Here is a 27,910-nt window from a genome sequence, read left to right as displayed (position 1 = left end):
CTCCTTAAGAGTGGGGGAGAACACTTTCCTCACCACAGGTCAGAGTCACATACTCAAGCCTGTAGAGGGGAAATGATAGAGATAAGTTGGCAAATAAAAGACATGGAAAGTTGAAGTAAATGCAGTGAAATCTCAGTAATGCAAAATCTTGAACATTGGTTCTGAAGCTGAAGCTTCCAATATTGGGAAAAGATGGAAAGAGCTGTGTCTTTTAAGTGGAGAATTGGATGACAGGGGTAGGAAGCTCACTGACATAGAGGCAGCACACCAAAACCAGCTTCTACTGTGAAGGGAGGCTTAGCAGAAAGAGGCAAGACAGAAGGATTCTGGAAGAAGTTTCCAGAAAATTATAACAAGGCCACCTGGGAAGAAGTCAGACACCCTCCCACCCATTTTCCTCCTCCCAAGGATGCTAAGGATGGGACAGAAACTGTGGCGAAGACACCACTTGCACTTTCTGCTCAGGTAGGACAGTTTGATTGGACACTCTCTACAATAATGAGGCTAACAGTCAAAGATGAACTGAGGCAATCACACCGCCATCTGGTCAGGCCAATTTAAGTTGCTAGGATATGTGTTCTGTGATGGAAGGACTGAGGGGCCAAACTGAAAATTCTACAGAGTGCCCAGCACGGTAGGTAAAAACAAACCCACACTAAGGCCTCTCATCACAAAATTTCACACAAATAGGGACAAACAGAGGACCTTATAAACATCCAGGGAGAAAATACGGGTACAGAAAAGCATTGACAACCTGAAAAGCATCAGATGCCTGCCTGTAACAGTGGAAGCAGGGAGACAATGAGGCAATGTCTTCAAAATTCTAAGAAATTATTTCCAACCTAGAATTCTACAACCAGGTAAACTTTCAATTAAATACGAAAATATAATAAAGACATTTTCAGACCTGCAAGGCCTCAAAAACATATTCCCTATTCTCCTCTTTTCTCAGGAGAAGGAAATAAATCAAGAAAGAGGATTGTATGGGACTCAGGGCCCCAACTCCAGAGAGAGGGATAACAGCCACAGCTCACAAGGCAGGGCTGGGCCAGTGAGCAGAAGATATGTCGAGAAGATGAAATTGACAGGATACCTAATGTATAGGTATACTGAAATGAGATTTCTATAACTGAGAACTGAAATTATGATAAATGTATAGAAAACTAAATAAACCCACAGAAAAAAAACCAAGAATCTCGGGAAAAACAAATGATAAGTGAAAAAGTAAAAGTAATTATAATTATTTAGTTTAGCTGTGAACAGTGATTTCATGGAAATAGTAATATAAACTAAGTAAAATTAAAACCATTCGGGAGAACTGGGAAACGTAGTGAGATGAGAGGCAAGAGAGGAAATCCTTTGATGTCTATAGTGAGCACTAGAGGTAATTCCTAAAACAGAAAATAAAGACATAGCAATAGGAATATTATTTAGAAATACACAGATTATTAGGAAACAATCATCTGAAAAGCTCAAAGTAGGTGTTTCTGGGAAACACAGAAAGGGACTGATGTGTTTTAAAAACAGCCTATAGAACTATTTGACTCTCTAAACTATGTGAATGTTTTACTTTGAAAAAATTAAACCTCAAATTAAAAAAGAGTAAGTAGGCTGGGAAATCAAGCTAATGAATTCTTGTAGGAGACAATGTTGAAACAGATGACATCTTTATACACTGTGAACCCAATAATGTAGATTAGTCAGTTGTTTCTTATGCATTTGTCTTTCAAATCATGTAGAAAATAAAAAGTGCAGTTACAAACCAAAATTATAATAATGCTAGCTTTTATAATTGCCCATATATTTATCTCTACTGGAGATTTTTTACTGCTTCATGTGGCTTTAAGTTACTGTCTAGGGCCCTTTCATTTCAACCTGAGCAATTTCCCTTTGGCATTTCTTGCACAGCAAGTCTAGTGGTAATGAACTTCCTCAGCTTATGTTTATTTGGGAGTGTCTCCTTCATTTTTGAAGGATAGTTTTGTCAGATAGACGATTCTCAGTTGACAGTGTTTTTTTTTTCTTTTGGCATTTTAAATGTATCTACCTATTGCTCTCTGTCCTCCAAGGTTGCTGATAAACTGGCAATAATTCTATTGAAGGTCCCTTGTAATCTCTCTGATGAGTAACTTCTCACTCTCAGGATTGCCTTTGGTCCTCAATGGTTTGGCTATAATGTGTCTTGGTGTGAGTCTCTTTCCAAGTTTATCCTAATTGGAGTTTGTTGAGTTTCTTGGATTTGCAGATTTATGTCTTTTATCAAATATGAGAAGTTTTCAGAATTATTTATTCTATTTCTCTCTCTCTTCCCCTTCTGAGACCCCTGAAATGTGTGTTGGTCCACTTGCTGTTCCCCAGGTTCCTTAAGCTCTGTTCACGTTTCTTCATTCTTCATTCCATTTCTCAGGCTCAATAATTTTCCTATTTTCAAGTTTGTTCATTCTTTATTGCCTGCTCAATACTTTATTGTTCTGCTTTTGAACTCCTCTGGTGAATCTTCATTTCAGTTACTGTTCTTTTCAGATCCAGAATTTCTTTTTGGATCCTATTTGTAATTTCTATCTCTTTATTGAGTTATTCTCATTTTGTTCATACATTTTCAATGGACTTTGTCCATGTTTTCTTTGAGCATCTTTAAGACAGCTGTTTTAAAGTCTTGTCCAGTAAGCCTGATGTCTAGGCTTCTTCAGAAATACTTTCTGCCATTTATTTTTCTTTGTTTGAATGGGCCATACTTTCCTGTTTCTTGTAGCCATGTGATTTTCTTTCTTGTTGAAAAACAGACATTTGAATCTAATAACGTTGTACCTCTGGAAATCAGATAATCCTTCTCCCCTTGGGTTTGCTTTTTGATTGTTAAAGGGTGCCTCTGTGGTGAAGACCAGCCTGAGGGAAAAACTTCTCACTTCTCTTAGGTCTTTTCTGAGCCTGTCACTCCCCTGGCCATGTGCTGTGGCTTTCTAAATTTTCCCTTATATATGGTTGCTCTTGAATGTCCTAATCCTTAAATGCCTGACTCCCAAAAAAGCAAAAACAAATCCATAGAAACCCACAGGTGTTACTCCTTTAGATCCCACGGAAGGTGCTTTAGCCAGTGTGGGCAGAACCAATGGTGCCCAGTCTCTGTCCAAACTCAGTGATCCAAAGCAGCAATCACAACACGGAGCCCTGGTATTTGGAGAACAAGGTCCTTACTGCTCATCCTGGCTCCAGCAAACTGCACCAGGAATGCGTGCATGGCTGTCTACCATGCACTTGGGAACCAGGCATCCAAAACTGATGGAAACTAACCACAACTTACCAGGCAAGCTTCCCCTCAGAAGCTGCAAGTTGTCAAGTAGACTCCCGAGTTCCAAAATAGTTACTTTGGATAGTTTCTGCCAGTGCCATTTTTGTCTAGGTGGGGATTTGGATCTCTGATGCTTCCTGCTCTGCCATCTTCTCTGATATCATTCCCCTCCCATGAATTTCTTAAGTTAACACTTCTATTTCTAAAAGTAATTTTGGTTTAGATTTCCTCAATAAATATTTTTAAATGGTGAGTCAATTTCTAAGTGGAAAAATGTTTGCTTTTTATCCTTTTGTTGTTGATTTATCATTGTATTTTTTTTTTTTTTTTTTTTTTGAAACAGAGTCTTGCTCTGTCACCCAGGCTGGAATGCAGTAGTGCAATCTTGGCTGACTACAACCTCCGCCTCCCGTGTTCAAGCAATTCTCCTGCCTCAGCCTTCCGAGTAGCTGGGACAACAGGTGCCTGCCACCACATCCAGCTAATTTTTGTATTTTTAGTAGAGACAGGCTTTCTCCATGTTGGCCAGGCTGGTCTCAAACTCCTGACCTCAGGTGATCCACCCACCTCGGCCTCCCAAAGTGCTGGGATTACAGACGTGAGCCACCACTCCTGGCCTCTATTTTCTTAAGGGCAGAAAATAGGCTTGTGTGATTTCAGTAAATTGGCTTTTCAGTATTTTGATTGAGGTTTACTTTGGGGTCTACTACATGGTTAAATTTTGTGAACTGTCCATTTGTGTTTGAGAATATTAATAAAAAGGCATCTATTTGTTCTGTATATTTCTATTAGAATAAGCTTGTTTACTGACTTACTCAAATGTATGTCATTTCTTTTGGTTTACAAAATCTTTTGATTTCTGAGAGTGAAATGCATGTTAAGTGTCCTATTATTGGGTCTATTTCTCCTTGTATTTTGCTTGTAATTTACATTTATTATGCCAGATGCATGAACGTTATGATAAAGACCTTCCTTTTATTATTTACTTTTCTTCTTTTAATGTGCATGCTTAACATTTTAGCATACATACATAAACTTACATTTTTCTGAAAACATCCAGATTTAATAAAAATTTGTATCCTTTCTAAGCAAGGTAAGAAATTTAGTATGCTTTTATTTTTCTTTTTATCTCATTGCCCTCATTCATCTCTTTCCTTGAAATAATATGGAAATTTAGTCTCCAATTGTTTGGCTTCTTCGCTTTGGGTTAATAGTTGCTTAGCAATGACTGAAATTTTACTAATTTCTTTACTCAGCATTGTTTCTCATTGTCCATGTATTCCCGTTAGATGTGCTCATTTTGCTATCCACTTTCTCTTGGAAAGGCTCTATGGGTCAAAGAATTTCTGATTCCTGAAAATGTGTTAATTTTTCCTTAGTGTAGAATGCTAATTTGGCTGACCTTAGGATTCTGGGCTCAGCATTATTTTTCTATAAAGGTAAAGAAACATGATGTGGCTGCTGGAGTGAGAAGCAGGTTGCAGAGGTTTTCTGTAAGATGGGGGGGGACAGGATGGAGAGGACACCGCTGATGACTCAGGGGCAAGGGGCTGTCTGGGGCTGTCTGAGCAGCTGAGGGACCCTGGGTTCACAGCTGGAGAGACGGCCTTAGGTAGGGGCAGAGTCAGCTCATCCATGCGGTAGGTTAAAAAGTAGATACTCCCTCTGTTGTGGATTTGTCTATTTCTACTGGTATTCTGTTTATGAATTCTGACTTGATGATGCAGATGCTTGAAGGCTAGAAAACAGGGCTGTGAGAACTTACAGAAAGCAAAGTTGTCACCTGTGACTGAGGACAGGAGTAGTGCTGGAAGGCTGAGCAGAGGACATGAACCAAGCATCTGAAGAGCGCAGGGGGAAGTTGGGAATGGCCACCGGGCAGTACCCAGGGCTCACTGGATTTAAGGTGGGACCAGTACGGATGACTGTGGGATTTTCTCTAGCCACATTCTAAAAGCAGAGTTGGATTTAACCTAGGTGTGTGGTTTTACCACATAGACACAATAAAATGAGAGAGGCAAAGTAGTGTATATAAGAAAGTCACTTCCATTACTGACCACGGAAGTCAGCAGATAGGGTAGAATAGGTGAGGAGGGGACCAGGGCTGATGACAGGCACTCGGCTGCAGTGTGCTGGGTCAATGCACCAGCTCCTGTCTGACTGAGGAATCACCATGTGCCAGAGGTAATGACCTGTGTGGCTGGAGAGTGAGTATTGGGGACTGAGATTGTGAAGGAGTTGAGTAACTGGTAATTACAAGGCCAAAGGTGGAGAACAAGATCACTGGGAGGGGACATCAAGGAACTGAGATCAGGGCACCAGAAGGATTAGCTCCAGGATACTAAGGCTGCCAGAAATTATTACAAGAGTCATACTGGGAAGAGTGACAGCCAAGAACCCAAAGGCCAACAGGGAGGACTGGTGGGTGGCAAGGTTGGATGATGAGATTCCAAGTTTGTGGCTTTTATGGAGAAGGGGAAATGGTCTGTGCAGCAGACCGTATTTTCCAAAAATGGCCATAGTAATACTTCTGGTCTCACATGATTTCCTGGGACTCTGTCCTGCTTGGCCAAGAGGAAGCAGCTACTTCATCTCTGAATTTGGACTGTTTTTTTTTTTTTTTTTTTTTTTAGTCTGCCTTGATGAACAGGATATGGCAGAAGAGATGCTGGATGCTGTGACTTCGGAGGCTGGGCTATAAAGAGTAACATGGCTTCTACCTGGCTCTTTAGCCTTTGGAATGCTTGTGTTCAGAATCCAGTTACCATCCAGTTATCAGTTAACTAGTCTTCAGGACCAATGAGAGGCTCACATGGAGAGCCACAAGCCCCATCTAAGAGCCAGCATCAGCCAGATACAGGCGAGAACGAAGACTCGTCTGACTCCAGGTCTTCCAGCCAAGCCCAGACGTGGGAGCCGGGACAGGTGGTGCCTGCCATGCCTTGCCTGGACTCAACGCCCAGAATCTATGAGCACAGTTGAATAGGTGTTGTGCACCACCACATGCTGAAGCAACTACAACAGCCTGGAGACAGGCCAAGAACGTGAGGGGTGTCGGCTCTCTGCACCGAGGAATGGGGGAAACACCAGCTTTCTGCGAGCAAGAAGGTGCAGGGAACGGTCAAAGAAGGGCTGGGTGATGGTAGATTTACGTGGAGTTTCAGGAGTTAGTGAAGGGAGACTGCCGAGCCGTGGCCATGGTGGCAGCAGGGAGATGTTTCTGGGGCAGGCTCACCCTTCCCCACATCCACATGCTGAAATGTCTTACAGATAATCAAAGAAATGTGAAAGTATATTAGTTATGAGTAATAAATATATTTTGCTTTATTTTCAATTTGATATATGGAAATTTCATCAGAAGACTTGACTGCAGTGTTACTTACATCTTAGAATGACAAAAAATTCAGTTCTCTGGTTTTTCAAATGTAATAAAGATTATACTAACTCAATGGCTTAAATAAGGGCTTGTTAACCAAACACAAATATTTTACTGACAAACTAGAATTTAGGTATTATGAAGGAGAAAACAATTTTCACAGACACCCACTCTCTTAGTCTAAGGGATGAGTAATTTATTTCAAAGTTATACAAGTGCAAAGAAATAGATCTAGAAGCAGCAGGGGTTTCAAATGAGCAAAAATGGAAGAAATAGAAAGTCGATGTTTACTGACATAGGGAATTCCTCATAAGAGGAATGAAAAAAATCGATTTCCAAAGCTAGGAACACATGTGGGTCCTACAAGACTTGCATGAAAAATAATTAGATGTAAATATTCTTAAGAAGAAACTGAAGGGAGCGGTTAGGATATTTCAAATGTAAGAAATACAAATGTAATAAAATACCTAGAGACCATGTCCCTTTTTAATAAACACTCAGGATTTTAAGGAAAGATGATGCCTTGGAGCTCTGTGCCTTTGGCCTGTTGGTCAAGGTAATTTGTCGAGTGCAGGCACACAAACTGGCCTGCAAGCACGTTCAGGGGCTTATTTTGTTTTTAAAGAGCAACGACCAGAAGGAAATGTCTTTAGGTGCCAGGGGTGAGCACCTCCTAAGAACACTGGGTATCTTCAGAGCCATGGCATGGCCCAGTGGGACCAGGGGTCACCACCAGCTTTTCTTCTCCTTTCTCAGGTGGAGACAGACATAAGGTCGAGGTTTCTGGAAGACAGCTGCCCACAGAGGGCTTGCCTTCTAACTCCTCATTTGAATCTTTTCCATCATCAATACCCTGGCCATTCCTTTTCCCACAGGTGCAGCTCAGTACAATCTGGGGCTTAACATTTCAATTCTTTGATGACCTGAAGATTCTTCCATGAAAAGGATTACTCTGAACTTAATTTTTTTTTTTAACCAAAAGTCCTTCAATGCTCAGAGATAAAGAAGAACAAACGTGCCATTCACTTGCGGCATCATAAACCAGGCCTGCTGGCAGCCCAGCCGCTGGCTGCTCTCAGCATGTTCTCTATGGATTTCCTGTGTGACTGGATGGAGGGCCAGGCTTGTCTTCACAGGCACTGCCATAAAAAATCCTGAGCCAGGCCCTGGCAAAATGAAACGAAAGGGATGACCCCACAGAAACAGACACAGGAGTCACACACATTCTGTCATGTCTCCCAGGCAGAACCCTCCATGCAGAATTAACTCTTCCACCAGAAAGATGGGAAGTTAGTTGTTACTTTTCTATTCAAACACTTCTGAGGACCAAGAGAACACATAGTTGGAAACTTACGTTTGATTAGAATTTCTGATTAGAAAAGAATTTCTGAAATATCCCCAGCTTCACTTTCTGTGGTTTCGGTTACTCATGGTCAACTGAAGTCTGAAAATTAAATTAAATGGGAAATCCGTTTTAACTTGCTCGCCATTGTGAATAGTGAGATGAAACCTTGTGCCTCCCGCTCTGTCATGCCCAGGACATGAATCAGCCCCTCATCCAGCTTCTCTGACCATTAGTCACTTAGTGGTCTTCTTGGTTTTCAGATAGCAAGAAGGGTGATTACAGTACGATCTTTTGACAGAGACCACATTCACATTTTATTAGTTACTGGTTGCTGTTAATCTCTTACTGTTCTTTGTTAAGCTTTACCATGGTATGTACGTAGAGGAAAAAGCCACGGTATATATATGTAGGATTCCATACTATCCAGTCTCAGGCATCCACTGAGGGTCTTGGGATGTCTCCCCCGCAGATAAGGGAGGACTACTGTATAGTGTTTTCTGACTTTTTAATAACAGGAGATAACCCCTCATAATCTAGTGTTGCTAATAAAAAATCAGAATACAACAGATTCCCATTTATTTTAAAATGAAATTAGCTAGGCATCATATATATGAATGAAAGATCAGAATGAAACACACGAAGATGTTAACAATGATTGTTTTGGGCCACAGAATCAGACACAAGCTCGGGAGAGAAGCCAACAAAAGCTCTTCTGCACGATGGGAGGGAGACACCATTGAAAAAGGCATCGTTCCTTCTTCATGCAAGCGAGGCCTGGCTCCCACAGGCATGGTCTCCTTGCAGCTGCGACAGCAGAGGAGGGCGCTGGCAGGGCTCTGCATCCAGGTGTGCCTCTTTTTCTCTCCATACTCTTTCTGGAGGAAGCAAGTGTGTTTTGAAACCAAGTTAACTCGGCACCAGGTCAGCAGGATTCAATATCTGAGTTCTGTTTACTTTGGTACTTGATATGGAAGATTTATGTTATTAAGACAGACATGTGACTGATTTCTTCTGGAGATGCAGGTGATGAACTTACCTGGAGGATGACTAGTACCTTCTCCACTGGTCATGCTCATACTGTCTGCTTCCTGCAGTAAACAGACATGAAAACCAAAGTAAGAATTAAATCTCTCTCAATATACAAACAAGAATGCTGCACATTTCTAAGTACGAACAAAGATGCTGAGCTGTATTTGGAGGACACAGCTTTATCCTCTTTACAGTTGTGGCCACATGCCATTAAAACTGTGTTCCATAATTATTCCATTAAAGTGGAAGCAATTAATTAAGAGGTTCGTGGAAGGAAACAATGTCAAAGTTGTTCCTCTTCACACCAGCTCCATCCATCTGCGTGATTTCTAGGCATTTACTATTGCTGATGACTTTTGGAAATGGAAATTCACATGCAGATGGCTCACCATGGACATTCTGCCAACACAGAAAAGCCCACGTGCAGCTCTTTCTGCGGCTGGCCCAGCCTGGGTGGCTACTGTCTGCCTTTCTGATAGACAGGGAACGTTGGGAAGAGACTCGGGGCAGAACCTCCCTACTAGTAGCAAAAACGGTGACAGTTTTTCACATTTTAAAAATAACACTTTTCTTCCAGAGTTCCCTGCTCTGAGTTATCTTCTGGTGTATGACGGCAAGAGCCTTCACTTGCCGTGACTGGGGATGGTCTCCATGCTCTCCTCTGACCCACTCCTGCCGTGGGCAGCCTGGGTCTCTCCCCTCCCCCAAAAGTGTGGGCTCCGGCAGAAGGTGTGAAAGGAGAGGGTTACAGCCAAAGTGAGGTTTCCAGACCCTTGTTACCTCTGCCCGCACCCTTGTTACCACAGATGATCACAGCAGTTTTATGGCAGGCCTCCTACAGAATCACCACAGAGAAGTGACAATCTGGAAAATCACAGGCAAATTGCAGCTATGGACTGTGGAATTTAACACGTCATCTCTTTCCAGCGGGGCTGAGCAACAGCAAGGAAGAGGTTAAAGCCTTCTCACTTGAGCAGCCTTTGTTCTCGGGGCAGCTGCCTGCACTGAGCTCTGAGGCCTTTGAAGTGGACCAGAGAGTTCAGGCCAGGCTCCCCAGGACCCCCTACCTGTCCACACACTCAGGCTCCAGAAACTTGACAACTTTTGGCAGTGACTGAATACTTTCATGAAGAGGCATTTTTAGTTTTTTTACTAACACAAGAAATTTTACCTATCAATTGCCCTGGAAATAGTGACAACTTTCTACTTGAACTACTTTAATATCTTCAAGAAATACCAAAAGAGGAGCTGAAGGTAGGCAAAACCCAGGAGAAATGTGCTGCCCCAAACTCCCTCACAGTAATTACAACTGAAAAGGTGGATTACTTGGTCTGAAAAGCAGATCCAGTCCTGATGAGAGCAGTGTGTGTGCATGTGTGTTTAACATACACTTTATACTGGAATCTCTGAAATTAGAATACACACAGGCACCACTAATATCACTTTTGTAACTACTTCCGCATGGAAGGCAGAATGCAAATGAAATATAGCATCCTTGCTTCTGTCTTGCAAGAACGGCTTAGTTTCTCCCACTCTCATTCCTAAACTCTTAAATCTGACACAAACTCAGCATTTTAACATCTCAATTTTGCCTTTAACCTAAGAGTCTCCCAGAGCTACTTTCTGGCCCCAAACCCACACGCATCACCACTCTTTGATTTCTGTGTTACTGTTATGATCTACTCCAATAAAGCAGGGATCTTCTTCAAAGACCTATTATGAAACTAGGGCACAGCCTTGAAGTGGTGTTAGGCTCCAGCTGCTGAGGTCATTACGGTTTTATTGTTTCTAAGTGACCAGAACAGAAGTGGTAAAACATGCTTCCTTAGGCCCTGCACCCAGACTGACAAACATTCCTTCGAGTTCCAAATCATTCCTGAAATTCAAAGTGGTCTTGTAGGTGGTGAGAAGGGAACCCTACACCTGGAGTTCACGCCATGTAGCCCAACTGTCTCCTCCTTTTTCTGGAGGGCTGTGGGCTCTGCAGAGCCTGGGAGAGCCCACTTCACTTAACAGTGACTTAGGAACGAGGCGACAGAGACAGGTGTGGAGCTGCTCTCCTGGTCACGCGTGCTTCACTCAGCAGGGCCAGCGTGCCCACACTTCTCCTGTGCCCACTCCTCACATCTCCTCCGTGCTCCTTTCTGGGTCAGGAAGAGCTACTAATTCACTTTGGTTACTTGGCTTTTTATTTATATTTGTCAATGACATCCTAAAGAAATGTATGTCAGAAATGAAACTTGTGCTAAAGTGGTACTTACAGATGTGCGTACTAGATTTAAAAGCAAATTAACTGGGCATGCTATGGAAAGCTTGGCAAAATGCAGAGTCTAGGGAGAACCTCTGCCACCCCCACAGCCTTGTGGACCAGCTCAGGGATTCAGGAATCTACAGGAAGCAAATATTAAGGCAAGACTAAATTTAATATTTAATATTTAAGAGGGCGCACACACCAGGGGCCTTCGTCTGCTGAGCCTGCCTCCTTAGGTCCATCCTGGGACGTGCACAGCACCCTCAGCAGTGGGAACACAGCAAAGATGATGAGGGACTGAAGCGTGGGACACGCAGGGTGCGGGGCCCACAGAGCCCAGGGCGCAGGGAGTCCTGAGGGAGGATGGCATGTTCGGGGAAGAGAGAGGAGTGCCTCCTGGGGAGGCCTGTGGCCACTCATGCGTCCAAAGCCACACAGATGCAGGCTGCGGAGGCAGCCCTGGGTTGTTTACTACAGGCTGAGTAACCCCTTTCTGAAATGCTTGGAACCAGAAGTAGTTCAGGTTTCAGATTTTTTTCAGATTTTGGAATATCTGCATTATACTTACCGGGGTTCAGCAACCCTAATCTGAATATCCGAAATTCCAAAATGCTTCAAGGAGCATTTCCTTTGAGCGTCCTGTTGGTGGGTAAAAATTCTGGACTGTGGAGCATTCTGGATCTCAGAGCTGGGATACTCAGCCTGTATATATTTTCTGCTTCCTATCAGTAGCTTATACTATTACAGGCAGAAAGGAGTAAGAAATAAGCACTCCTGGAGATACTGGCGGTGCCTGTCCTGGCTCCTGCAGGGGACAGCGGGCCTTTGCTCCCTCCCTCCCTGCTCCCTGGCCCTGTCAGCTTCTGTCCTCAGAGCCTCTCTTCTCTGCCAGCTTCTGGACGGCCCCCCTCTCCAGCTCAGTCCTGATGGGACACTGCCTCTGTCTGTCTCCTGCCAGCCCCCCATGTCCTGTCACCCCCAAACCTGTGTCCATCTGAGGGCTCTCTCCTCACCCACACACCAGCTGCTGAATGCCACTTGGAGATCCCTCAGGCTTAGCTCAGCCTGCCCCAAGGAGCTGGCATCAGGCAGGACGAGGAAACCATGGTGGCCTCTGGACTTCTGGCAAGACCAGGGCGACTGGGGGGTTCCTGTTACTGGACGGCCGAGGGATCTGCTGCAGAGGCACACAGGGTTCCAAGAGTGAGACTTTCCCCTGGCAGGGACCCAGGGCTGAGGATGACTAGCTACGGTTCCGCCTATGGAAAGTCATTCTGCTGTTTTAATTTGCATGAGGATGAGAAATTTCTGGACACTGTTCTCTGCTAACAGAATCGGAAGAAAGCTGTTTCCTGTCAATCCAAGGAAGGGGGTTCTTCTGGTCTAGTTTAAAGATGCTCCTGTAGTCTCTGTCGTCACACGAAAGAAAGAAGCCAATGTGCATGGCATCCTTCCTGGCACTTGACCTGGGGGCCATGCTCTGGGGGAGCCCTGGGAGAAGCAGATGGCTCTGCTCCTGCCAGGCCACACCTGCAGGCTTTGGTGATGTTCCTGCTTCACTTCATTCTGCAAGAACAGCGATACTGAGGTAGGATGGACATTGCTTTATTTTTAACAGAAAAAACTCTTTAACAAAATAGTTTGACATAAATATTAAGAGAAATGTTAGAATTAATGCCAGGAAAGGAAAACTTGGTTTTGGAAGAAGTGGCCACGATCCCCTCTGCCTGGATGCTGGTGCTGTGGAAGCGCCGTCCCTGCAGCTGGTCAGGCCACACTGATCAGAAGCCAGGGAGCAGCCCAGTGGTCCAGGGATCCCCTAAGGGCAGGCCACTGGGAAGGGGCAGAACCAGGGCTTGAGACAAAGTCAGCCTGTCTGAAGCTACCACAGCAGGCCACCTCTGGAAGAAAATGAAAGAAATAAAGAAAAGCCTGTGACTCTTACCATTCCCAGAGGAGTCAGTACCAAACAGGTCCCACTCCACCTGCCTTCTGAGATCAGGGCAGGACGGGGCATGTTCTGATGATACATCTGTACATGACATAGTTCTACCTTCCCCACTCACTCCTAAGGCTTATGACATAGTTCTACCTTTCCCACTCACTCCTAAGAGTTATGACATAGTTCTACCTTCCTTATTGACTCCTAAGAGTTACACTTTACTAATGTCTCACCCACCATTCAATAAATAGAGTAGAAAGTCACAGAATTCCAGAGCTAGAAAGGACACTCAAGGTTATCCAGGCCAGATGCCCGATGGAAAGGGTTCAGTGCGTTGCCTGTGGCAATGCGTCCCATCAGTGGGAGGCCTGATGGCACACTCTTTATAGTTTCCTCTGTGACAGGCAGGCACACCTGTCTGCAGAACCCGTAGCCTCTTTCCCATCCTCCCATCTGGACTGTGGACTCTCTTGACTATCCCCCCTCCACCTTCCTGAGGCCCAGGGGGAAGAAACGGGGCAACCCCAAGCCAAAGAGGGTAAGCAGAAGGTCTCCTTTCTTACCACGAGGCCAGGAGTAGGGGACACGACAGCACGCCCTACCCAGTCAGTCTGCCCGAAATAGAGGCTGTGGCTCTTCCCTCCCCTGCCAGCCTGCCTTACTGGGTCAGGTGGGTTCTGCTGAATCCTCACCTAGAGGGGCCAACACCTTTCATGTCATCAAGGTTGGCCTGGCATTTACGGCCAGGCTGGTCACGGATCTCCAGGGTGGGAAGGTGTGGATGGATGAGGCTGGGATGCCCGCTTCACCCAGTAGCTTTACTCCACACCAGTCAACACCAATATTTCCGACATTACTAAACCCTAGATCTAGACCAAGCTGTGTGCCATCATCAGCTGGATGTGGTCGGTCCACAGACCTTGAGCATTTCTGCGGGATGTGGTCAATGAGGTCTCACCACCTGCTGCAATCACCCGGGTCAAGCTTCTCGGTCGGGGTGGACTCCAGATTCACACAGAGCTGCAGGGCCCTCCAAGTCTAGCCCACCTGACCTCGTGACAGCTCCGACTGGCCCCTCTGCCCCCAAATCTGGCCCACAGGCATCTGGCATCAGCTCCCACCCTCTCATCAGGCCTTTGCTTAAATATCACCTTGTCAAGGAGATCTCAGATTTGCTATTTCAAGCAGCAGAGAGAGTGAGGGAGGGATGGAAGGAGAGCATAAGCTCTACCCACCCATTTGGACCTAAGTGCTCTGCACACGCTCACCTTCCTCCTGGGAGCACCCTCACCATGGCTCATGTGAGGAAGGCCTCTCATCCCAAAGACTCAGAAGCCCAGACCCTGCACCCTTCCCAAGCAGCCCTAATGTGCACGGCCAGCTGCAGACAGATCCGCCAGGTCAGGGCTGTAGGCCCCCAGCCCACGGGGAGCCCCCAGGACAGGCATTGAGCTCTCTACACACACACGACCTCAGGGCTGCAGTCTCTGACCTGAAAGCAGACTCTTAACCAGGGTGGAGAAGCTAACTGGAAAGCCACAGCATGTGCATCGCACAGGACTGCACCCCAAGGCCAGAGTCGCCTAGGGCAGCGGCAATGGCCCAAAGCACCAGGCTTCAGTCTGAGTCTACGTAAGTTTACAGAACCCCTCCCATTGTTTTTGGGTTCCCTGTTTGTGGTTTACTCCAATCAACTGCAGCACCTTCTAAGTTAAAAGCAATCTCAAATATCCTTGCACAAATGGAAGGTCTTTTGCCCAGATCTCAGTTGCACTGCACTGGTATAAATACCCGGATGATTTAGTTAGTGACAAAGTGGAAGTGACCCTTATGTTTACACTGTAGTAGAGACGATGAAAGGATGGACTGCACGTGTTCAGTGGGGCCATCTGGAAGCTCCACATGACAGTGACTGCACGACTCGGTGGGGTCGAGTTTCTGCAGGTTAAGCTCATTCAAGGAAACATCTCAAGCAAATGTAAATCTAAATTCCTGGAGCTCTCTCAAGGACAGGTATTAAATTCATGGAGCTCTCTCTCAAGGATGGGCATTTCAAAAACATTCACCATCAATTCTCATCTACACTCAGCAATACAGTGGACTCGCAATGTTTGCTGACTGTACAGACCCAAGAGGAAAGGACACGGTACTCAACAGACGTGCGGCCCTGCAGCCTCCATGCAGACTGCACCCGAGACAGACCCCAAAGGTCAACTGGATTCACACTGAAGACTTGCTGTGTTTTAGGGAATAATTTGAGCAGCTTGTGAAGTCTCTACACATTTTAGACGTTGCGAAAGTCACAGATATCATACATCAAAGGCTGATTTGGATTTTAAGGGATTAAATGATAAATATTAGGTAATTTCAAAGTTTATAAAGTTTGGCTCTCAAAACTATAGGGAATTTGAGCTCAAATACTGATGTGAAGTTCTCGATGTATTTAAATTCAGCACGATACATGCATTAAAACAGTATCTGTACAACATACGTAAAAAACAAAGGGTTGGGGCTATTCCTACCTCACACTGTAATCCACGTCACGGAAAATATCAGAATCCTATTACCTGAATGCAGCTATTGGTGAAACACTATAACCTGTCCTTTTTTCATGAGAACAATGGATCTTCCACATGTAAACTTTACAAGTACCTTCTAGCAAGTAAATTACAAAAACTGGATCTTGAGCAGAATGAACTGATAGAAAATGAATAAAGTGGCCAGATGCAGACAGGGCTAGATCAAGCATGGAAATTATTTGTCTTTATTTCACTAAATGATAAAAATTAGATGCATTGGTATATTTATCTGTTTATTTACTGGAACTATACAACCTTTCTGAAACAGAGGAAGGCAGTTATCAGCAAAAGCACAAGGTGAGAGGCAGTGCCATGCAGATGGCCCAGCAGAGTGACCACTGGCCTTCTTACCTGGTCCCTGGTCTCTCCACGGCTGTCCCTGACTGGAACGGCTATACCCAGAGCCCATCCTGTGGTAGCTGGAGCCCTGTCTTCCCCACCTCCCTGTGGGAACACATGGTCAGAAGATTAGTAAGTTGTCAAATGTCTTAACCCAAATGACACAGCATGTAAGGGTGGCAAGGCAGCACCAGGTCAGCAGTATCCCCGTACTTAAATCAGAGGGAGGGTCATGAAAAAACGCAAATTTAAGGGTTACATCCCCAGAGAACCCGGCTCAGGAGTGGAGTCACAGATCTGCGTGTTAAACCCTACCCCAGGAGAATCTGGTATTGGTGGTGAGAGGTCGGACTCTGCAAACAAAGACTTAAGCAGCCCAACCACTCCTCTTCCCTGGGGCCCCCTGGACCCATGCAGGCCATGGCGCCCATGACCAAGCCCATCCCTCTAGGGCCCTGGGTGAGGCATGGAGCAGCACTTCTGGGACTTGTGAGCTTCTCCCCATTCTCCACAAACTTCACTCACACACACTTTTCATACTTTAAAATTTCCGTAACTTCCCAGTCCATGACACCTTGTCCTGTTTGTCTCTACTACAAGGCCTGATTACATACAAACTCATGTGATTTTTTAAAGGTATCGTGATAGTCCATGGTGCTCCACAAAGAAGGCCCAGGCCGTCCAGCCCTGCCATGGGTACTGTCCCTGTTCCACAGGTGCACTGGAAGCATCCGCGAGGTGGGCCACACCGTGACCAGGACTCCCAGTGCGTGACCACACATGCAGTGTGCAGGCCACCTGGGGCTTTAGCTATGAGTGAAGAGTGGCCTTGCAGGGTGTGCCTCCGCCAGGCTGGTCCTCCCTGGACATGCTGCGGTGTCCACGGAGGCATGGCCTTGTGCTGGCACATGCTCCTGGGCTGCCCTCAGGACCAACCCCCTTGTCTGGGGCCCAGATACAGGTCCTGAACTAACAGATTTCTCATCACATCACCTCAAAAAACTTCAAAACCTCCCCAGTATGAGGTGGGTAGAAAAGCCACGACTTGCCTGGCATTCAACAGCCTCTGTGGTCTCTAAGGCTGACTCACCTTCCCCAGTGTCCTTCCATTGTGGTGTTTTACCCCAGTCTAGCTACTGAAATTCCCCCAAGACCCACCTTCCTGCCGTGATGTCATCCCTTTGTGACTGCTGCCCTTGTCTCTGAGCTACTGGTCTGCAGGACTGGTGACATGCTCCTCACATCTGGCCAGGGTCAGCCCGTGTGTGCTCATCTTACACACATGGTCTCCAGCTCACCTCCAGCATGGGCACTTGTGACCACACACTGAGAATAACAGGTGACTCCAAGCTTGGAGCAGTTGTGATCTCACAGCTGTCAGCTTGGGTCCAGAGGCCAACACACCAAGAGTAGCTTGGTGTTGCAGTGGCCTGGCTGTGCGGCCCGTGGAAGCAGACAACGGCAGTCAGGACTGCAGGGCCCCACCACGTCCCTACAGCCCTTCCCCAACACAGGAGGTGCAAGCTCAGCATTACCCAAGAACATGGGGCTGGGGCCAAGCGGTGGAGGCTTCAGTCTAAGTTCTGCAACGAAGAATCAACTTGGTTTTGGGTGAGCCATGTGGGGCATAAGGTTCTTCAGCAAAATGAGGGACTGAACCATAGAACCTTAAGTTGGATTTGTGAAGAAAATTACTTTGAGAACAAAAAAGGGAACAGTTTCCAAATCACGAAATGATCTTACTAATCTATCATAGCTCTTAAAATGTAGTTCGCCTCATTAACGGAATGATACAAAAGGAAAATGTAGTTTGCCTCATTAACTTGGAATAATATGACAGGACACTGATTTCTGCCCATTTGTATGCAGACTTCATTAGAAAATAGTCAAAATTTAGTTTCTATAAAAATTACAAGTACCACTGTACCACTGCATTAGACTAACAGGTCATCTTTAGTGCTCAAAATAAACTTGTCATGCAGGACCTCATGGCCTCTGAAATGAAAGAGGAGTTTGGCCTGACAACCGCCACGCCTACTGCCACCTAAGCAGCAGCGTCCAGCATCTGCAGGTCTCTCAGCCGCTTGTCATGGCTTCGCTGACAACCTCAGTCTGGAGAGGAGAGGGAACCCTGCAGGACTGTGTATGCAGTGCAGACTTTTTTTTTTTTTTTTTTTTTTTGTAAAGACAGGGTCTCGCTATGTTTCTCAGGCCAGTGTCAAACTCCTGGCCTTAAGTGATTCTCCCACCTCAGCCTCCCAAAGTGCTCAGATTACAGGTGTGTGCCCAGCCACGGCACAGACTTCTGAGGACCTACTGCCAACCAGATAAGGAAACAGGCAATGTGAGAGAGTATCACACATTTATTTTGCAATAAATCAACTTTGTTTTGGGGGTCTCAATCTCTGTCTATCTACAGTTGGTAGCAGAAAGTCAAAAGATGGAGAAAAGGATTGGGAACAGTAGAAAAAGCAGCATTCCCTCTCATGGTTGGACATGGCTCCACACACCCTGGCTGCTCTCCCTTCGTGGGGTGCTGCGCACGACACCTGGTGGGATCTGGGTGCATCTGAGGCGGCTACTCCCCTCACGACACGAAGCCTCTGAGAATGGTATTTGCAAGGCTGACACCAAGTAGTTCTCCTAGAGATAGTCTGGGTGGATAAGAATCTGGGCTGAGTTCTCCTATTCCATCAAGAAAAATAATGGGACTGCAGTAGTTACAGGTGTAAACATGAACTGAAGGAGGGCATGAAAGAATAATTAAAAAGTCTCACTAACAAAATAAACTAATAAGATGTCTAACTTCACTGACAGACAAAGCAGCATTCAATCAATGAGATAGATTTTTCATCTACCAAATTGGTTTTTGAAAACCAGCGGATCACGAGGTCAAGAGATTGAGACCATCCTGGCCAACATGGTGAAACCTCTTCTCTACTAAAAATACAAAAATTAGCCGGGCGTGGTGGCACAAGCCTGTAGTCCCAGCTGCTCGGGAGGCTGAGGCAAGAGAATCGCTTGAACCCGGGAGGCGGAGGTTGCAGTGAGCCGAGATCGAGCCACTGCACTCCAGCCTGGGCAACAAGAGTGAAACTCCATCTCAAAAAAACAAAAAGCAAAAAACCCCCAGACTTTTAGAAGTGTCAAGGGTACCCTGAAACGGAAACTCTTGCTCACTGCTGGAGAAGGTATTCAGTGATCATTTACCTAAAACTGATTACATTTCAATCTATGATTCCACAGACAATGATATTGTTTTAAGAAAATAATAATAATACACATACAAGCATTAGGAGTAATGAGAAAAAAATGGAAATACCCTCAGAGCTCCAAACAGGGGAACAAGCTATGTAGTAGTGGAAGATTCTGTGGCCGTTGTTTAAGAAGAACGGTGTTAACGCCCTAAGTTAAGTGCTAAGTGGGAAAGCAGGATGCAAACTGCATGGAGCGTACTCACAATGAGATGCAAACACAGAAAACCTCGGCAGAAGCTTGTTGTCTTTATGCGATAGAATTAAAGGCCATGTATATTTCCTTTTTAATTACTTTCTTTATACTCATTTTTTATAATATACTTTTATCATAAGAAAAAATAAACCTAAACTCTTGTCAAATAAACAAACATTACCTAAGCAGCCGTTCCACTTTGGGGAACCCTAGAAAGGAGGTTACACATGCAGAGAAAGAGTTCTTCATTATTTAATTAATGAGCGAATCCTTTCTGAGAAATTTTCCTGCTGGGACCAGAATTTAAACCACTGGGTAGAGATTTTAATACTTTTTTTTTTTGAGATGGAGCCTCGATCTGTCACCCAGACTGGAGTGCAGTGGCGTGATCTTGGCTCACTGCAACCTCCACCTCCCAGGTTCAAGTGATCCTCCTTCCTCAGCCTCCCGAGTAGCTGGGATTACAGGCGCCCACCAACACGCCTGGTTCATTTTTGTATTTTTAGTAGAGACGGTGTTTCACCATGTGGGCCAGGCTGGTCTTGAATTCCTGACCTCAAGTGATCTGCCTGCCTCGGCCTCCCAAAGTGCTGAGATTACAGGCGTGAGCCACCGCACCCGGCCCTATCATTTAAATTCTATTCTGTTCATCCAATTGTATCAGCCTCTTCTTAGAATTCATTTATCAACAAAACTCAGGAAGCAGTTAGGGTCTACGCTTGTGGGGCTTCTCGAGGCACCTGGCCCTTTCCCACCTGCGTGGTGTGAGCCCCAGTGGGCTCGGCCAGTGATGCGTCTGTTCTCCTTCATGCAGGCCTTGCAGACGACTGCCTTCAGGTTGTGGAATTTGGTGAGCCGAGATCTCTGCAAACAGACCAAATGCAAACGAGATGTGAGGGGCCAGATGTGGCTGGAAGGAAGCTTAGGGGACACCCTCCCACACTTGTTCCCAAGGCGAGGCAGCAATGGTGGCTGCACCCTCCTCCCAGGCACGAACCGCAGCACAGTTCTCCTTCAGCATGACCACATCCCAAGAGGTTCTTCGAGAACATATTCTCCTAAATCCCCCAGAAAAAAAACACCAAGCAGCTTCTGTAGGTTAAACAATCATTTCTAAAAAAGAATCTTCAAGTCCTATTACGACAATTTAGGTGATTACCACACAATCTTACCTTAAAAAGTGTTTGGATTTAATATATCTTAATCTTTCGATTCTTAATTATAAGAACATTCAGCAGAAATGCCAACGTCAGAAAAAAAACAAAAAACAAAAAACAAAACATCAGCAGATCAAGAAATGGAACATGGAACATTCAACCTTTCCTTCAAGCTTCCTGTTTTATTGTTGAATATTCTATCCTATACTTTTTTTTTTTTTCCCAAACTAGAACGTATAATCACTTGGAACTTGGTCAAGAGATTGGATAAAGAAAGGAAAAGATCCTTGATGGATGACTTACAGGCTATGGTCCACTAAGGCTACTTTACCTTTCATTTCTACAGTCTACTTTCCAATACTTATTGGCTTATTAGAAGCATATTTCTCCTCTTGTTCTGCTTTTGCTCTCTATAAAATTCAGGCTGCTTCTAAGTTCTAAATACTTGCAGTCCTATGCCACTCTGGAATCTGTGTGTGTGTATGTGAGGAACAGTGATGGCAACACATTACCAAATGTGTTCTCTCTGCTATGAAAGCTTGGAGTGCTTTATCGTGACAGACCGGTATGCTCTCTCACGGATCACACCGCTTTTCTCATCCCTGCGGGTATTAAAACACATTCCAAATGAGCTTGGCTTGAGGCCTTACTTGGAAATCTTCCAGGAGTCATGTAGCGATTGTATTTATTAAGCTGGACAGCAGCCAGCGTCCCCAACTAAACTGGCAGCCTTTGGGGAGTATTTTCAAGTAATAAATCATAACTACACCTATCAGATTAGTCTGATATCTGTGGGGGCACTTTTGCAGGGAGTATTAGTTCCTCATTAAAAAATAGGGAGAGGGGCTGGTCGCGGTGGCTCACACCTGTAATCCCAGCACTTTGGGAGGCTGAGGCAGGCGGATCACTTTGAGCCCAGGAGTTCAAGACCAGCCTGGGCAACGTGGAAAAACCTCACCTCTACAGAAAATACAAAAATTAGCTGGGCATGGTGATGCGCGCCTGCGGTCCTGGCTACTCAGAAGGCTGAGGAGGGAGGATCACTTGAGCCCAGGAGGTGGAAGTCTGCAGTTAGTGGAGATTGCACCACTGCATTCCAGGCTGGGCAACAGAGCAAGACCCTGTCTCAAAAAAAAAAAGTATGTGTATTACATGTATGTGTGCGTGTGTGTGTGTGTGTGAGAAATGGGGAGAGGAGTAAAAAGCACTTCAAAAATTAAAAACGTGTCAGACTGGGTGTGATGCTGCTCGCCCTACCTAACGGTAAGTTTGGGAGTCCTGAACCCTATTTAAGAATTCTGGAAGAAGCTACAGGTTGAGCACTCCTAATCTGAAAATCCAAAATCTAAAACTGCTGTAAGTGGAAAATTCCACACCCGGTCTCATGTGATGGATGCAGTGAAAACACTGTTCCATGCACATCAGTAATAATATTGTATAAAATTACCTTTGGGCTATTGTATAAGGAGTATATGAGACATACATGAATTTTGTGTTTAGATTTCGGTCTCAGCCCCAAGATATCTCATTATGTATGTACAGCTGACCCTTGAACAACATGGGTTTGAACTGCATAGATCACTTACACTCGAATTTTCTTCTGCCTCTGCCACGCCTGAGGCAGCAAGACCCACCCCTCTTCCTCCTTCTCAGCCCAATGTGATGATGATCACCTCCATTTAATGGACAGTAAATATAGTTCTCTCTTATGATTTTCTTAACCACATTTTCTTTTCTCTAGCTCACTTACTTTATTGTAAGAATACAGTATATAATACATATATAATACAAATGATGTGTTAATTGATGGCTTATGTTATTGGTTAAGGCTTCTGGTCAACAGTAGGCTCTTTGTAGTAACATTTTGGGGGAGTCAAAAATTATATACACGTTTTCCACTGCAGAAGGATTTGGAGCCCTTAACCCTTGCATTGTTCAAGGATCAACTGTATATGCAAACATTCCAAAATTCCAAAAACATTCAAAATCCAAAACACTTCTGGTCCTAAGTATTTCAGATAAGGGATATTCAGCCTGTATTAGTTATGTTGATGCAGAAGCCTAATGTTTCAAATCATGTGTTCCTGGTTTGACGGAATCCTTTATTTGGAAAGCATTAATTTGAAAAATGCAACAGCCGACTTCAAGTTTTTTGTGCAGCCTGGAGCTACAGGGATGTTTCTGGTGAAAGGTAGGTGTCTGTGAACTCACATTTTGTTCTAAAAGAACCTCCACAGCATAACCCTTTTCAGATTGCAAGTACTTCTGATGAAAAAGCTTCCCATCAAATACATTCCAGGGCATGAAATCACTCGTCTTCCAGGGGAAGCCACACGCGCTGTTGACTAAAACCAGAGTGGTGAGGCCGCGGACGAGAAGGGAGCCCAGCTGCACGGCTCTGGGGTTGATGTAATCAGGCTGTGGAGACCAGAACACACACCAAAAATGTAAGACAGGAGTCACACATGCAGGAAACAGATCTCAGCTCTGCAAAGTTACTCTGCTCAGAACGGATGCTCACTCAGTAACTGGACAGCATCACCATAGCTGCATCCTCAAAGCTGAGCTTCACCAGCTCTACCGATTACAGAGGCCTTGGAAACAACCTCAGCTGACAGAAATGAGGGTGCCTCTTCAGTCAGAGTGTGTCTTCATCCATCCACCCAACCATTCAAACCTCAGACACTTACTCAGGCCTGCTGCACATACAGAGGCAGTGAGCACAGTGTCTCTTGCCTCCCAGGAACCTCTAGGCCGAGAACAGAAATGGAGAAAACTGTGGTCCACTAGGAAAAAGCTCACATGACCATTCACTTCTGGGTGCATTCTTTCCTGAACAACGTTCCTCAAAGGCAAAGGGACAGACAGGGAAGCCAAGAGAGTATCATTTTAGACACTATTAAGTTTATTGTATTTAAAAATCATAATTGTTGTAATTATGAGTATTTGTTATGAAAGATCTAACTTTAAATGAACACTTATCATTTAAGAATAAAATGGCTTATGTATCTCACTAGGTTGATAGGCTGATAATCTTTGCAAATTAAGACCATACCAATATGAAGTATTTCTTTTCACTGTCAAATTTACCTTGATGTCCAACATTCTGGTCTCAAACGGGGAAGCTATCCTAAGATGCTGCAGAGGGTTCCTGCATTTAGCGAGGATGCTGCATGAGATACTCTCTACCTCCTGGCTGACACTGGCCCCATGGAAAGTGATACTGATATCTAGCGAGTGTCCACATAAGTCCATAAATGAGGTAAGTGAAACTGAATCCGTCACTGTCTGGCTTATCTATGTAGCTCAAATTAACCAAGAGTTATTTTAAATAAAACTAAAATAAATTAGGAAAAAAGTAACAGATATTTTAGCTCCTTTAGAAGTTAAGGCTTCACTTACTAAAATAGAAGAACCTTGCTAACCACTGTAAGAAACGTATCATGAACTGAGATTATCCGAGAGTTAATCTAGGTTTAATCAAAATGATTTTTGTTGCACAGCACTACTGTACCCTAAAATAGTGCTGTGCGACACTATTTATTCTACAAAATTATCCAAAACAACACTCGTTTTTAAAAAGAGCAACCATTACACACGTACACAGGGCTGAGCAGATGCTAACAGGACGTGTTAGTGAGAAGTGTATTTCCTACAGAAGCCTGAAGGTGACTGCCATGAACAGGTACTGAATTTAATCAAGTATTTTTTTAGCATCCATTATACCCTTTTTCTTATTCATTGTTATTTACAATGGTTTTCAAATGTTAAATCAATATTGCATTCCAAAAATAAACCCAACTTGGTCATCATGTATTATTGGTTTTACATATTGCTGGATTTGATTTGTTAATATTTTGTTTGGAAGCTTTATTTTCATGAAACAGAATGGCCTAAATTTCTACTTCTTGTGATGTCTTTGTTAGATTTTTGCATCAGGATTTTGCTGGACTTATAGAAACAGTTGGAAAGCCTTCCTTCTTCTTCTGCTCTCTGGAAGAATGGGCGTAGCACAGCGGCTGGTTCCTCCTTCGGTGTCTGGAAAAACTCACAGGGAAGCCCTCTGATCCTGAGGTTTCCTTGTGGGCAGAGTTTTCATTTCAGATTCAATGTCTTCAGTAGACATGGAACCATTCAAGGTTTCCAGTTTTCTATTTCTTCATACTTCAGTCTTATTAGGTTGTATTTTTCAAGGAACGTGTTCATTTTACCTGAAATTTTTTAACACAATTACTCTTCATGGCACACATTTTACTTGAAGTTTCAAATGTATTGGTATAAATATTCCCTCATCTCTTTACTCTTCATTATCTATGTATACAGATGTCCCTTTTTCATGCCGTATACTGGCAATCTGTGCTTTCTGCTTTTCTTGATCAATTTAGTAACAGGTTTATCAGTTTTATTCATCTTTTCAAATTAACTTAAAAAAAAAGGACTTTATGTTTTTAGAACAGTTTTAGGTTCACAGCAAAATTGAGAGGAAGGTACAGAGATTTCCCACATACCCTCTGCTTCTCTACAGATCAGTGCCTCCACCCACCAATCCCTGGAGGACACATTTGTTACAATCGGCGAACCCACACTGACATGTCCCTCAAGTCCACAGTTGACACGAGGGTTCACTCTTGGTGGTGTACATTCTGCGAGTTTGGACAAATGTGTAATGACCTGGAGCCACCATGAGAGCATCATCTGGAGCAGGCACACTGCCCTAAAGCCCTCCCGCCTGCCTGCTCAGCCTCCCTCCCCCGAGCCCCTGGCAAGCACTCATCTTTCTACTGTTTCCATAGTTCTCCCTTTTCCAGTCTTCCTATAGCTGGAATCAGACAGTAGGCAGCTTTTTCAGATTGGCTTCTGTCACTTAGTAACATGCATTTAAGTTTCCTCCATGTCTTTTCATAGCTTGATAGACGTACTTTTAGTACTGAATAACATTCCGCTGTCTGGATGGGCCACAGTTCGTTCACCTAATCACCCACTGAAGGACATCTTGGCTGCTTCCAAGTTTTGGTAGTTATGAATAGGGTTGCCGAAACTTCTATGTACAGGTTGTGGTGTGGCCGCAGCAAGGGGCGCAGCTACTGGACTGCGTGTTAAGACCTGTTTAGCTTTGTAAGAAACCACCTCACGGCCATCCAGAGTGGCTGTACCACTTTGAATTCCCACCAGCAAGGAGGGAGAACTCCTGAGAATGACATAAAAAAAACCTTTCTCTATTCTCCATTTGTTTCCTATTTCACTAGTTCCTGCTTTTACTATTTCCTTCCTACCTACCACACTCCCTGAGTTTGATTTTTTATTAATTTATAGAGATGTATACTTAGATCATTGATTTTCAGCCTTTTTTAAAAGTATATTCATTTAATTCTACAAATTTCCTTCTCAGAACAGCTTTCAGCTTCATCCCACACATTTTTTATGGACAATATTTTCACTGTCATGCAAAATATTTTATAATGCCCACTGTGGTTTCTGCTTTTTCCCTGTGAATTATTTAGAAGTGTACTATTTTAATTTCAAATAACAGAATTTTTACTTATTGTTATTACTGATTTCTAGCTTACTGTGGACAGAAAAAAGATGGATGCTTTCAATTGTTTGAAATTTGCTGAAGCTTGCTTTATGAGCTGTCATCTAGTCAATTCTGGTAGATTTTCCATATGCACTGGAGAAGTGTTTACTCTATAGCTTTTGGGTGCAGGATTCTATATGTCCGTTAGGATGAGTGTGTTCACTGTGTTCAAAATGTGTTCAAAAATTCGAATCCATACTAACCTTCTGTCTGTTTGTCCTATCAGCTCTTGAGAGAGGCTTTGTTAAAGCTCCATAGACTTCCTCTGCAGGGGCCAGACAGTGAAGAGTTTAGGCTTCACTGGCCCCCTACAGTTTCTGTTAGATATTCTTTTTTAAACCAACCCTTTAAAAACTCCAAAAAGCATTCTTAGCTCACAGACCCACACAAAAGCAGGCCAAAGGCCAGACTTGGCCTACTGGCTACAGTTTGTGGATCCCTGTGCTCACACGTCCCACTGTGATTACAGATATGTCTGCTTCGTTTTTCAGTTGTGTCAGTTTTCATCTGATGCATCTGGAAACTGTGCGTACTAACTTACAGATCTAGAGAATCCGGAAATAATCCTGGGGCGCTGACCTTTCTTCTCAAGTGTCCCTTCTTCCTCTCATGGCCATTTCTACCTGAAGTCCACTTCTGATGCAGGCACACTGGTTTCTTTGGGTTAGCAGCTGCATGGAACAGCTTTTTCTGTCCTAAAACTTTTAATTTCCCAGTGTCCCTGAGACCTTAGGTATCTGTTTGGTTGGTGGTTTATTTTTTAATTTTTATTTTGAAACGACTATAGATTCACAGGAATTGACAAAGATAGGATAGAGGGCCCAATGTATCCTTCACCAAGGGTAACATCTGACATACTACAGGGCAATATCCAAACCAGGAAGCTGGCATCAGTGCCATCCACAATCCTTATTCAGGTTCTAGGCAATTTAAAAACCTGGTGGGTTTGTGTAGCCCCTGCCACTACCATCAAGAAACAAAACTGTCTCTCCACATAAGACCTCCCTTGTGCTGTCCCAAATCCCTGGCAACTGGTAATCTGTTATCCATCTCTTTATCCTGTCATTTTCAGAATGTAACATAAATAGAATCATGTAATATGTGACCTTTTGGGATTGGCTTTTTTACTCAGTATAATTCCCTTGAGATCCATTCAGGTGGTTCCAAGCGCCAGCCACTCACCAAGCGCCAGCCACTCATTCCTCTTTATTGCCGAGTTGTGCTTCATGGCATGGATGCACCAGCCTGTTAAACATTCGTCCATTTAAAGACATCTGGGTTGTTTCCAACCTGTGCTACTACAAATACAGCTGCTATGAATATTCATGCACAGGTTTTTGAATGAACCTAAGTTTTCATTTCTCTGGGATAAATGCCCAGGCGTGTGATTGCTAGTTCAGATGGTAAGTGCATTATTAGTTTTTTAAGAAACTGCCAAACTGTTTTCCAGAGTGACCGACACCAGCCATGTAAGAGGTTAGTGTGTAAGGATTGCATCCTCGCCAGAATTTGCTGGTGTCACTATTTTATTTTTAATTTTAGTTGCTCTAATCCATGTGTAGTGATATCTCACTGTGG

At 44.2% G+C, this 27,910-nt stretch overlaps 1 protein-coding gene across 14 annotated transcripts in view; it reads right to left on the bottom strand.

Annotated features, from left to right (window-relative positions):
* Positions 1 to 6,588: 6,588 nt before the first annotated feature.
* FAM120B (family with sequence similarity 120 member B) overlaps positions 6,589 to 27,910 on the bottom strand; it is a 98,689-nt gene continuing 77,367 nt past the window's right edge. For 2 of the 14 annotated variants that reach the window (XM_019029609.4, XM_055391222.2), the window contains 5 exons: positions 22,969 to 23,175; positions 20,356 to 20,464; positions 16,163 to 16,255; positions 9,047 to 9,098; positions 8,570 to 8,885 (listed from right to left, as the gene is read on the bottom strand). In XM_019029609.4, coding sequence (XP_018885154.3) covers positions 9,058 to 9,098; positions 16,163 to 16,255; positions 20,356 to 20,464; positions 22,969 to 23,175 — 450 coding nt within the window. In that variant the 3' untranslated portion in view covers positions 8,570 to 8,885; positions 9,047 to 9,057. The other 12 variants (XM_055391225.2, XM_055391226.2, XR_010134421.1 and 9 more) reach the window with 11 other exon arrangements.

The sequence above is a fragment of the Gorilla gorilla genome, chromosome 5 (genome assembly GCF_029281585.2).
Source record: "Gorilla gorilla gorilla isolate KB3781 chromosome 5, NHGRI_mGorGor1-v2.1_pri, whole genome shotgun sequence".
Classification (NCBI taxonomy): domain Eukaryota; kingdom Metazoa; phylum Chordata; class Mammalia; order Primates; family Hominidae; genus Gorilla; species Gorilla gorilla.
The sequence above is the reverse complement of the archived record's forward strand: the minus strand, read 5'-3'. Positions and strand labels throughout refer to the sequence as shown.